Here is a 12124-nt window from a genome sequence, read left to right as displayed (position 1 = left end):
AGGTATCATCTGTGTATAAAATTATTACCATAATCTTAAACTCAGACATTTGTTTCATAAGATTATCACTCAGGATTGCCACTGTTTTACTGTTGCTTTAATTTTGTTAGACACCTGGGGTTGCAGGAGTTCTTATATCACACAGACTGTGTTTTATTTAATGTCATTGGCCAACTTGCTTCCTTAGATGAAAGCCTGCCATTCCCATTTAAATCAATGTGATTAGTAAATGTATTCAAAAACAGAATCTGTCCTTCTGTATTTATCAGACTACATGAATATGGTGCAGAGAAACGTGAGTTCTTCTTTTCCTTTCCAAAACACTCTAACAAATCTTATTCATAGGGAGGTAAATTGAGTCCTGCCAGAAGAAGAAACAACTTTTAAATCTTGCTCTTTGTTCAAGCAACACCACATGATTGTGTGTGAAAGAGAAAGAACGAGAGACAGAGCATTAGCCCAAATCTAGCGAGTTTAGGGACATGACGGTCAATTGAGCAAAACTTCAATTACAGACTAATTTAATGTAGACCCAAGTACATTATTGCAATTCAATAAACATCTCTTTAGAATTAAGCGATTCCAATTTGCTTTCATTTCAGCTGTGTGCATGCATTTAGAATTTGTTATTATCCACACCAAAATTAGTCAGATTCTTTCAGAAGCACTGATCCATGCAATCCCAAAGTGACACCACTGGTGCATGGGACTAACCTCAAATCCACCACGGAAAAATGTACCTGCTTAGAAAAAAGGAGCAAGACTTGGCAAAATAATACTTTATCAACCCTTAATTATCTCTCCTTTTCAGTTCTTCTACCACCTCTTGATCTAGGTGTCTGGTACCGGTGTAACCCCAGCAACAAATTTATCAACAGCTCTACTGCTGGATACTTCATCCATCGGTATTTACAACTTGCTTTTCCAATCATCTTGCCTTCAATGGTTTTTGATCAGGAGACTGTCAGGCACCTCCCTAACTAAGGTTGCACCTAATATTTTTTTTCCCCTCTGGAGACTTGCCTTACTGCTTTGTGAATACAGTGCGCTTCTCGATACACCTGCCTACTACTTTCTATGTCCATTTCAGACAAGAATGACTTCTTATTTTACAAGTTTGATCCTGCAATGTGTCAAGCACCCACTCTCATTGACCTCAGTGGAATTGTAAGAACTCAGCACTTTGCGGGATCAGTTCCTTCGTCACTTGTAGTTTGAGAATCCAGCAGCAGAACCAAGACTGGAACTCAGGCTCTCCAGACTCCCAGCCTTATGCTCATTCCTACACATCACACTGCCAAAGACTGAAGACACGTGTCGATCTCTGGGATGCTTCCCCACAAATACTCCATGGAACAAAGGACGTGTATCAACATATGGGCAAGTCTCATGGTAAGCAAATTCAGTCCCAATACCCTTTGATATATATTAGCCATGACAGTTTTCCACAGAGGGCTGCATCTCAAAGAAGTCCAACCCTAGCAACTAGAATATTTTTTGTTCAGACAACAGCTACCTTTATTGAATGTATTTAAATATTCCCTCTTTTTATTAAAAATGTAAAATCAAGTAGTCTTAAAACATTCACATTTGGCTCCTAGCCTCCTGGCAGTTATCCAAATTTCTTTCAGGAATAACTGTGGTTGTGAATCATTCTTGAGCACCGCCCTTTTAAGGGATTCCAAGACTGTACTATATTGTAGCTGTGGCCAGAACAGTACAATCAACCCAGATTCAGGGGACAATAAAGGTGACTTAAAGACACCTTTGAACTCCCCACACCTGATCTCTCCTCAGGTGCAGCTCAAGATCTGCACCCGAGTAGAAACCCCCTTTCCCTCATTGAGGTACGTTAAAATCAAATATACAATTAATGTTTTGGGATTTTGTTAAAAAAATAAGTCTGTATGATAAATGACAGTTCACCCAGTGCATCCTGTGCGCTCTGAACCTGCCCTGTTCCTAGCTCTTTGAGCAACGTCTGACTGTATTTTTTTGGTAGCTGCAAAAAAAATTCTTGGGCAGTTTCAGGCACATGGGCACAGGAGTGATACTAGATAGCACTGGAACAAAGACATGGCTGCAGTCCTCCTCCATTAGTATCGTCGCTGTGCACTTCAGGGCAGCGGATGAGCCCACCCTGACACCATTTACATAGCAGCGTAGGACACACTATGGCATCTTTACAGGATTATTTGTGCCTTATAAAATACTGTGAGGGAACAAAGCTGAAATCTAGAGGTGGTCAAACTGTTTCGTGGAAAAAAATAAAGTATTGTTAAAAATGCTTATAAATGTGTATAATAGACATAATTAAAGGGATGATAAATGGGGTGGTAGCAAGAGAAAGTTCCCCTTCTTCATTCAGTTTTTAAAAAGAGGACTGAAACTCTTCTGTAGCTTACACCCTATATTTTGCTTCAAGTGCTATAAATTAATGAAAGAGGCAGATCTTCAGGGCTGTAAATATTACACACAGAACAGCTGCCATTTGGGAGAAAAAAAGTGTTATATATACACACACACACACACAATATGCATGATATATATGTGTTGGGTTCTTGTCACCTACCTTTCACAATTAATTCTGCATAGTTTGAAACGCCAGAGCCACCATCTGAGCGAATGACACACCGATATTTGCTGATGCTGCGCTGAGACGTGTCTGCTACGCTGACTGTAGCAGAAAACCGTCTGTGGTTGACCACCCTGGTGACCATTAACGCGGTGTCCCTTCCGTTCCACTGCTGCCAGGGAAACCAAGAATAAAACAAGTGATGAGGATGTGGCTGTAACACATGGGGTTTTTTGAACCTACTGACCCATTTTTGCTATTATATTTTATAGTAGCTCAGTTACACTTTTTTATTTACCTGAATCTACCATGTTAGAATTTACATAGGTGCAAGTTTCTAAAAGATCTCCAAATGTGCACCCACAAAATGTACTGGATACCTGTTTGTATGCACTCACATGAACGAGAACCCTTGCATACTGATGTGGGGGTTTGCATATGCTTTCAAGTTTTGCGGGTGTATTTTTGGATTGCATTTAAGTTTGACTCATTATACATACAGCAAAGTCTAGGTAGGAAGATGATTCAGACTTCCAGAGATGTTCATATGCAATGCATGTGCAAGCTTAATTAGCATGTGCAACTACCACAACCGAGCAGATTTTGTACCGCTTTTTCTTTGTGGATGTTCAGATGTGGCAATTGGTTTCAGACTAATTTGAAGACAGACCATTTGCAAAATTTGGATTGAGATCCACGTTTAGCTTTCGAACATTCCCAATTTTTGAAGATGTTCAGACCTTCCAGGATTTTGGTTCACATTCATTTTGGCTAATCTGGATTACGTATTCTCCACAACAACTGGAACTGAGATAGGGGAAAGAACTAGGCAGATATGTGAGTAAGGCTGTGAAAATGTAGTGTCATTTTGCCAATTTCCAGCAATCGGTCATTCTGGGTGATGTCACTTTCATGAAATGCTCCAAGTTTGAAGAGTGGTAAACAATTTCTTGCTAGCAACAAAAATGCATCCCCCGCCCCCGAAACCCCTGAATCTGGGGTGAGTAGACATGTTTTCACATTACTTTCGGTTAGAAACATTTTTCTACACCTCTAATCATAATGGCAGATGCATTGGGCAGCAAGAATCCAAGCAAGCTAACGCTTAAGCAATTACACATCTCAGAGGGTGGCAAGATTACACCTTAACAGGAATGCAGATAAAATGGAACTGCTAGGATATGAAGGTGTGTGACGGCAGCACAATTAAAGAGACGTACGTTATTTTGTATAAAACAGATTACGTTTCTTACTGACTCAAATGTTTCTCCCATACTGATTTTCATCTTTTCAGCACTAGATAAACTAATTTCTACCCCTATCTCTTTCTCATGTTTAGAATGAAATTAGTACTTAAATTTGTTTTAAAAGTTTTAACTTAATTCCTTAGGCTACCAAAACCCTTTTGTTAATAAATCAGGAATATCACAACAGTTCTGGCAATGGTGCGTATATGTTTGCAGAAGCAGAAGGTTCTAGAAATATTGTTCTCTGTAGGCTCTATAATAATCATCATCATAATAAAGAATAGGGACTAAATTTTGCTCTTAAAACCCTAATTCAGGAAAGCTTATGTTCAATTGTCTTAAATGGGCCTTGCATAAGAACACAAAAACGGACATACTGGGTCAGACCAAAGGCCCGTCTAGCCCAGTACCCTGTCTTCCAACAGTGGACAATGCCAGATGCTTCAGAGGGAATGAACAGAACAGGTAATCATCAAGTGATCCATCCCCTCACCCTTTCCCAGCTTCTGGCAAACAGAGGCTAGGGACACCATCCCTGCCCATTCTGTCTAATAGCCATTGATGGACCTTACACATGTGCTTTGCTGAATCCAGACCTCAGTTGCACCAGTGTACAACTTATTTTTAAGTACCGTTGCCTTGCTCAGACTTAACGTAAGTACAAGAGCAGATTTTGACCCTGTCTGCATTTGAAGTGCATAGAGCAAAAGAAAGTCTTATTGACTTCACTGGGATCTTCCTAGTTTAACAGTACAAACTTTAGAGGAAGAGAAGAATTATAGTATTTAAAGCCTCTATGTACAAAAAAGTTGTAATTTTAATATCTGGAGCACTTTGAGAGCTAGAAATAATTAGTGTCCTCCACTGAGAAGCTGGGAGTCTCCCTTTTCCAGTTCGCTAAAGCTTCCATTTCGAACCCTATAAGACTGTGAAGCTCAGATCTTAAGTCTGTTACTGTACCAAGACTTCTGGTGCGGCCAAGCTGTGCTATGGTACAGGACATATGGAGGGATAAGACCTTTTGCTCCCCTGATCCTGGAGCCAGTTGTGGGCTGGCTCAACCCCAAAGTAACACAGAGCAATCCAGGTTGGGGGAGGGGTTGGAGCAAAAGGAATAGCCAGCTTTGTACCACCTGGGTATTCAACCAAAGGGAAATCCCTAGCTGCCCCTTTAGGGCATTTTTCCAACTGCTTTGTCTGCTGGTCCTGAGCCTGGGATCAATGTGCTTTGGGGGATTGGGAGGGAAGAGATGATTCCACACAAGGTGGACACAGTCTTGATTTTTAAAATTGATTTATTATAATGGCAGGTGTTTGAAGCTGCTTGGGCATTTGATCTGGTAGGATAACTCTCAGGGGAGCCTGCTAGGGGGCAAAGGGCGAGTGAGATGATCAGAGGTGCATGATTATTATTTATTATTATTTATTCTTAGCCTTGTGGCAATGCCTAGAGGCAGCAATAAGGTTAGTATTAGGGCTCAGTCATGCAATCTTTTACTAATGTGAATAAGTACTACTTATACGAATAAAGGTTGCAGGATCAGGCTATAGGTTTTCTATGCATGACTCAGATTTATTACATTTTCTGTGGTGGCCCCACACAGCATTACCTTGAACTCTGAATTGCAACTTTAAACAGCTTCTTCAACAAAGTAGTTTAGAATTTTGCCCCTACCCCTCAGTTCTTCCCCGCCTCTACTCATTTTGACTATGGATGGTTAGAAAGAAAGACCACCAGCCCAAGCTTCATGGCACTTTACCTGGAGCCAGAGTTTGTCGTGCTGAGACCACTTCCCCCCGGCGATGCACTGGAATGTTGCATTCTGTCCCACGTTAACCTCCACATTCTGCAGCCGCAAGAAGTGAGGCGCTTTTCCTAACAAAAAAAATTCAAAGTATTACCCAGTAGAGCATGACAGTAATTGACGGTGTCATGCAGCCACGGGAAGATCCAGGCTCAGCAGATCAGAGGGGAATGCCGGGTTTCCCCATTGGCACAGTGTCTTCAAAAAGCAAAGCCGAGCACTACTGTTTAATTATTTAACGTGGGGAGATTGATCTTATGCGGTAAGGCCAGATGGCTCATGTACCCCTTTGGCACAATAAGAAAGTGCACTAAGTATCAGCTCTACAATAGAAGTTCACAATTATTTCTAACCAGCCAGTTTCATTACTGTTTGCTATATACTGTTTGTTCTTCTGTGAAATGGGAAAATGTCACAATTTAAAGGGTCAAACATTCAAATAGTGAATTTGCAGTGAGCGATAGACACAAGCAAGTTTTCCTAAGGCTTTTTCAGGTTCACTGATTGTGAAGCAAAACCCTGGAGTTTCAGATCTATATCATTTCGCTGTTAGATTTTAAATGTCCATTCCCTTATTCACCAAAAACAAACCAAAAACACACCCTACACACACATACCATAACAGACCATTGACTTTTAGAACTAAGCAACAAAGCCAGGCAGTTTCATGTCCGAGAATTAACTGAGAGGAAAATAAAGCATTACAAGATGAGCATACAAGGCTATGAATTTTATAATATTCCAGCTGACCATTTTTAAATGAAATTCACCTGTGCATGTCACCAGCACAAGGTGTATATACTACTTCTATACCTAGGCCTTGTGCTGTTCTGAATTTTATTCTGAGTTTATTACTAGATTTAGGATCATTTAAAAAAACCTGATACATCAGTGCACATTATTACGACTAAACCTTCAATGGGCTATGTCATTTCAGAGACTATATCCAACTATATTCCCAGACAACCTCCATTAAGTACCTGGAAAAGGGTGTGGGCGTCTATAAGCCTTTATATATGCAGACCAGGTAACAGCATCTAGACACCTATTTACAAGCACATATGCTGGTGCAAACAAGTTTGGCAGACATTAACAGAGGCCAGTTGAAAAGTTGATGCATTGTATATACATGTCTGTACTATATAGTATAGCGTTTGCCATTCACTTGGATTGCAAATAGCCCAACCAGCTGACCTAAAGTATCCCTATACTATGATCTTTATAGCTGGTCAGTAGTTGTAGCAAAGTCTATTGAGAGACCAGCCTTTGGCTTAGGTGGGTTATGCAGCCCTGTTACCTGAAACAGAGGTCTTAGCACAAGTGAACAATGTGCTGCAGCAGAAGTTATAACAGCTGAAGTGGCTGGAGAACTGAGACATCTAGTTTTCCCCTTTAGTGCATCAGTAGGGGCCACTTCTTTGCATGTCTGCTGATTTTTAAGCTTGTGTCTGCCACACAAACTATGAAAAAAGCAAAAATTGGGTGAAAATAAGGGCTAATAATGTCAAACTCCTCCTCAGCACGAGTTTCCCAGCAGTGTTCTGAGTAATAACTATTGTAAAATGAATGTGAGGGGCAAAAGTCATAAACGTTCACAGAATGTGTCACTCATATTCCAAGGTGGCTTTCATTCCTGGACCCTGATCAGTAGAGGGGTGAAGCATTAGGAAAGACTGCAGGGGATTTATGGTTTATATGGAACACTATATCACACAGGTTGAAAAAGTCCCCAAAAACAGGGTCTGATGTGCATGGTTTGGGCCACTTTATACTGTTATCAGTCTCCTTTTTAAGCTTGAGGTGTGGAAAACTTAAAAACACAAGGACAGCCATACTGGGTCAGACCAATGGTCCATCTAGTCCAGTACCTTGTTTTCTGACCTTCGACAGTACAAGATGTTTCAGTGAAAATGAACAGAACAGGGCAATTTCGAGTGATCCATCCCACATCATCTAGTCCCAGCTTTTTGCAGTTGGAGGTTTAGGGAAACCCAGAGAACAGGGTTGCCACACAAGCTCAACTCCATCAATACAATTCTAGCAGTCAGAGCCTACGGTCACTGAAAGGAATGGGAGTTCTCCAGTTAAGAACCCAGGATTTGTCAACTGATACCGGCCAAGTTGTGATGCTTGTTAACTATACTGCTCTGTTTAAAGTTAAAATTAAGGGGGCAGCTCAAGTCCAATTCTTTTTGAATATTTACAAGGAATTTTTTTTTCCTTCGGCATTTCTCAAGCCATAAAATGGTTTAGCAGTCAGTTGTGGACAATAAATAAGCTTCCAGAATATGAGGGAAACAGAAGGCTCAGAAAGTGATTACGCTTTTAGGGCCAGATTCTCCAAGCTGCTCAGCAGGCAGCAATTCCACGGAGAATAGGAGCTGTGCGTTTTCAAAGATCTGATGCTTAATACACGAATCAGATCAGTGAAGTGTGATATTAGCAGCATTGCTGTTTCTCTACATAGATTTCATACACAATGGTGTCAAATCAGGAAATCATCCCTATTCAGTAAAATACTTAGGCATGTGCTGAACTGAATTGGGACTTGCACACATACTCAATAAATGGGATTAGGCGCCACTTTAAATGCTTTCCTGAATTTGGGCCAGAGCCGGTGTCCTCTTTTTTCCTTTTTATGGCCAATAACTTTCTTGCCCAGTCGCTGGCTCATGACTGGGTAAGCACATTCCTTGCTACTGAAAGGTACCAGCCAACATGTCACTCCATGTAAGCACACCATTTGGGGGATTTGTTTGGATGCTGCCAATCAGCTGCAGCATGTGGTTAATATTGATTGTAATTATATCTTAATGAGGTAAATGCACCCAAAGGCATAGACAATGGGCACATGTCATAAATATACATATAATAAAGTAATAATGGCGATTATCCATACCTCAGTTATCAGAACTGCCCTATTATATTAAACTGGATCATGTCCCCTGACGTCTATCACATTAAATGTTAACTGTAGGAAGCTACTGTTTGTAAATTGTAATTAATCCCTGTTGTATGCAGCTTACTGAGGTTACAGTAAATAGATACATGATCAATGTGATTTCAGGAAGTGTAGCAGCTGTACTAATACATCTAGAGCTGTGAATTGGTGAGAGGAGAGATGTAAAGCACAGTAAATGGAACGGATGGTTTGCTGCCTTTCCAAGTATCACCAGGCAGATAGAAGACACTATTGTAGGAGCTGTATATGCAACATTAGATCATGACTAACAGAACTGAGGTGTCACCCAGTGGTGCAATTCAATCCCATACTCTTCATTTATTGAAACTCTAAAGGGCCTGGGAGCAGTTGAGGACTGCTCAGGAGAGCATGAGTCTCAGCTTAGTTAACTAAGTTGTTTGAAGGGGAAGAGCACATGAGGCATGGCATGCTCATTAAAGGGCATGAAGTCTCTTACAATGTTTAAAAAAGGGATTTTTAAAAATTGTATTTCATTTAAATGGCCAAACCAAAACCCCAGACCTAAACAAACATGGCAAAAGTTCAGATCCAGTCAAAAAACCCAAATAGGACACATCACATATAGATAAAATTAGGGGGGCAAATACAGCACTAACCAGCTTGCACAGCGAAATGGACTTGTATTAAACTCTCTGTGTAAGCTGGTCTCTCTCACCAACAGAAGCTGGTCCAATAAAAGATATTACCTCACCCACCTTGTTTCCAGTCCACAGTAAATTGAACGCTTTGAAAAATGATACATATTATTTAAATACCTTAATGGAACTGCTGAGTGGGTTTACACTCCATTAAAGAAGATAGCTTTGGGGTATTTGGGAATGTTGCACTAATGTGTGCAAATGCACTTTTTAAAGTTAACTGTACTATCAAAAACCCTTTCATTCTTCCTCCTTGAATGGTCTAAATACGAGCTAATAAACAATCAGAGCTTTATACTGCTTTAATAATAGAGAAAGATTTAAACAGACATTTTGGCACTGGCTGTAGATTCAGAGCTTTGCTGCCTGTTGCACAACTTGCAAAATTATGTATTTATTCCAGGCTGATTGCCTTCACTCTCTGAGCATTTTGGAAGGATAAAAGATGATGTTTTAGAGCTGATGGAATTGGGTGAATTGCTCCTTCAGGCTGCAAAGCCTGGTAGAACACATTAACATGGCTAGAGAAAGAAAGAGTGCTTACTGCATGGATGGGCAAGGACTCTGACTTCATCCACAGCTATGTACCCCGGATGTCCCTTCAAAGACACGGATTCAAATATCACCTGAAACACAGTGAGAAAAGCCTTTCTTATAAACACTAGCTGCAGTAGTCATTTTAACTTTTGCCTCCTCCCACCCAACACAAGTGCCTGAATCATCTAGGATTCTCCGATTCTGTCATTCTTGGTGGGGAATAAAGACCTGTTCAGTGTGTGCACACATATCAAGATGTACTCTCAACTAGGTTTTGCATTGAATTTCAACTCCATTTGGTATACAGAAATTTCTAGAGATTTGTGATAACCTAATTTACCTCATTACCAGGAACAGAGAACCCTTTGGCCAGTCTTTTATTTGGAATAAAGACCCACCTGAGCTGAGATTCTGTGCCAATCTGAGGCCCACTCTGGGAAGTCAGTAGAAGTGGAAGGTGTACCTGTAATAGATCCTAGCAAGTGGCCCCTCATGACTACTCACTAGGACTGATGTGAGGGGAATCCAGCCCTCTGTGGTCTGGATTCCCAGGGGTGTTTTAAGCCCCTGGATCCTGAACAGAGTCCAGCCACTTCCCCAATCTCCGGGTCCCTAGACATTCTCTCAGGGCACAGATCTGCTGTCTAGAAGCCCACCCTGAGAACTGGAACCTGTTGTCCAGCTGCCTAGCTCACCTGGGAACAGAAGTGACCTCTCAGACTCCCCCATACTTAAAACACACCCTCTCCCAGAACTCCACCCCAAAGCTGTGAAACTTCTGGATTATGTGGGTATGCAGCAGTTGTGAAGCAGTCAACACTCTTACTCCTTGTACAGAGTCTAACAAATTTGCTCTTTTATACTTCATCCTGTAAAGCACAAGAGCACAGATCATATATGACAACAAGCCTCTTAAACCACATGGTCCCTCACTAGCTTACCCTTCCCTTGTAAGCCCTTGGGGGACCATCTGGGTCCAGGAAGGCAGATAGACAGAGCATCCCATCCCTTATTCAGGCTGTTCCATTCTGACTGGCCTCTCTCCCTCATGGATTCCATCACCAGCTTGCAGGACCTTGCTCTCTCCTGCCCCATGCTTCCTCTTCCTGTCTGGCTTCCCTGGTCCTGTGTGTTTCTCTATTTAAACCCTTCCTGGTCACTGGGCCTCTTTTGTCCTGGCAAGTTTCCCTGCTCCCTTCTGAGGGATCAACTGGACTGGATTTCCAAGGCTTCAGGTCACCCAGTGTTCCCAGGTGTTTGCATCTCATAAGGGTCACTGAGTCCTAAGCACCCACATTGTCTCTGTCTGATATCTACCTGCTATGGGACCCATCTGCAATGGTAGAGCCACCAACACAGAGGCATTCATGATACAGCATTTTTTTTCAAAATATAATATCACCATTTCAACCAGAATTCATAAATTGTAAGAGTCCCAGTTAAGACACAGGACACAGTTAACACCTTGTCTTTCAGATGCCCCATAGTTGGGGAATTCAGGAGTTTCTCAGGAGCCAGATCCCCATGTAACCACAAGCCCTGCATGGATTGTTTTGGAGGAAGAAATTGATTTGGCTTACATACAATTCCTGTGCAAGCAAAACAGCTGTAAAATCACAGCAATGTTAACTGGGGTCTCCAGTAGCTGGATTACAAGAAGAGTCTTCTATACAGAGTAGTTTCTACCCTTCCTGAATCAAACTAACAGAAATGGAGAATGAAATATTGTTCTAAAAATATGATATGTAGTATCTCTACACATGCTGTATGTTAATTTTTTTAAAAAATCTATCCTCATGGAGGAGAGAATGTATTCAGAAGAGCTGTTTAAGAGTGCCATACCGTATGGCAGTGAACATGCCCAAACATTTGGGGCTGCACACACAAAGACATCAAGTCACACAGCAGAGCAAAATGGTCTTTTGCTGTAACCCGGAGAATGCTCCTGCAATATTGTTCTCAGTTTTGGGCACCTCCTTATCAGACAAGGATAGACACCCTAGAAGCTCAGAGAAAAGCTCAAGAAAAGAAAAACAAGCCAATGCAATGTTTTAGGAAGAAGAACTGAATATGTGCAATTTGTGTAATAAAAAGCTAAAGGATGGGGGTGGGCAGAACAGAACTGCTTGCAAATATTTGGATGGTGTAAACAACAAAGGTAAGGAGAAATTTAGCATGGTATGACTGGAATAAAGATAAAGGAAAGTGCAGGCTGAATATCAGTGGCCGTTCAGCTGGCTCTCTGCACAGAGCTAAATTTCACCCACAGAGAACATTTTTATTGATAGAAAGATAAACTGCCCCATTTGGTCAATACTTGGTCTCTTTGCACTGGCAAC

General features: G+C 41.3%; 1 protein-coding gene across 1 annotated transcript in view; it reads right to left on the bottom strand.

Moving 5' to 3' along the window:
- PTPRT (protein tyrosine phosphatase receptor type T) overlaps positions 1 to 12124 on the bottom strand; it is a 725977-nt gene that overhangs the window by 431950 nt on the left and 281903 nt on the right. Inside the window, exons 4-6 of the mRNA XM_077831843.1 lie at positions 9793 to 9874; positions 5583 to 5698; positions 2573 to 2747 (exon numbers count right to left, since the gene is read on the bottom strand). Of these exons, the coding sequence (XP_077687969.1) occupies positions 2573 to 2747; positions 5583 to 5698; positions 9793 to 9874 (373 nt within the window). The remainder of the gene's footprint in view (positions 1 to 2572; positions 2748 to 5582; positions 5699 to 9792; positions 9875 to 12124) is intronic.

This window comes from Eretmochelys imbricata, chromosome 13 (assembly GCF_965152235.1).
Source record: "Eretmochelys imbricata isolate rEreImb1 chromosome 13, rEreImb1.hap1, whole genome shotgun sequence".
Lineage (NCBI taxonomy): Eukaryota > Metazoa > Chordata > Testudines > Cheloniidae > Eretmochelys > Eretmochelys imbricata.
Note: the sequence above shows the minus strand (reverse complement) of the source record. Positions and strands in the feature narration are given on the sequence as shown.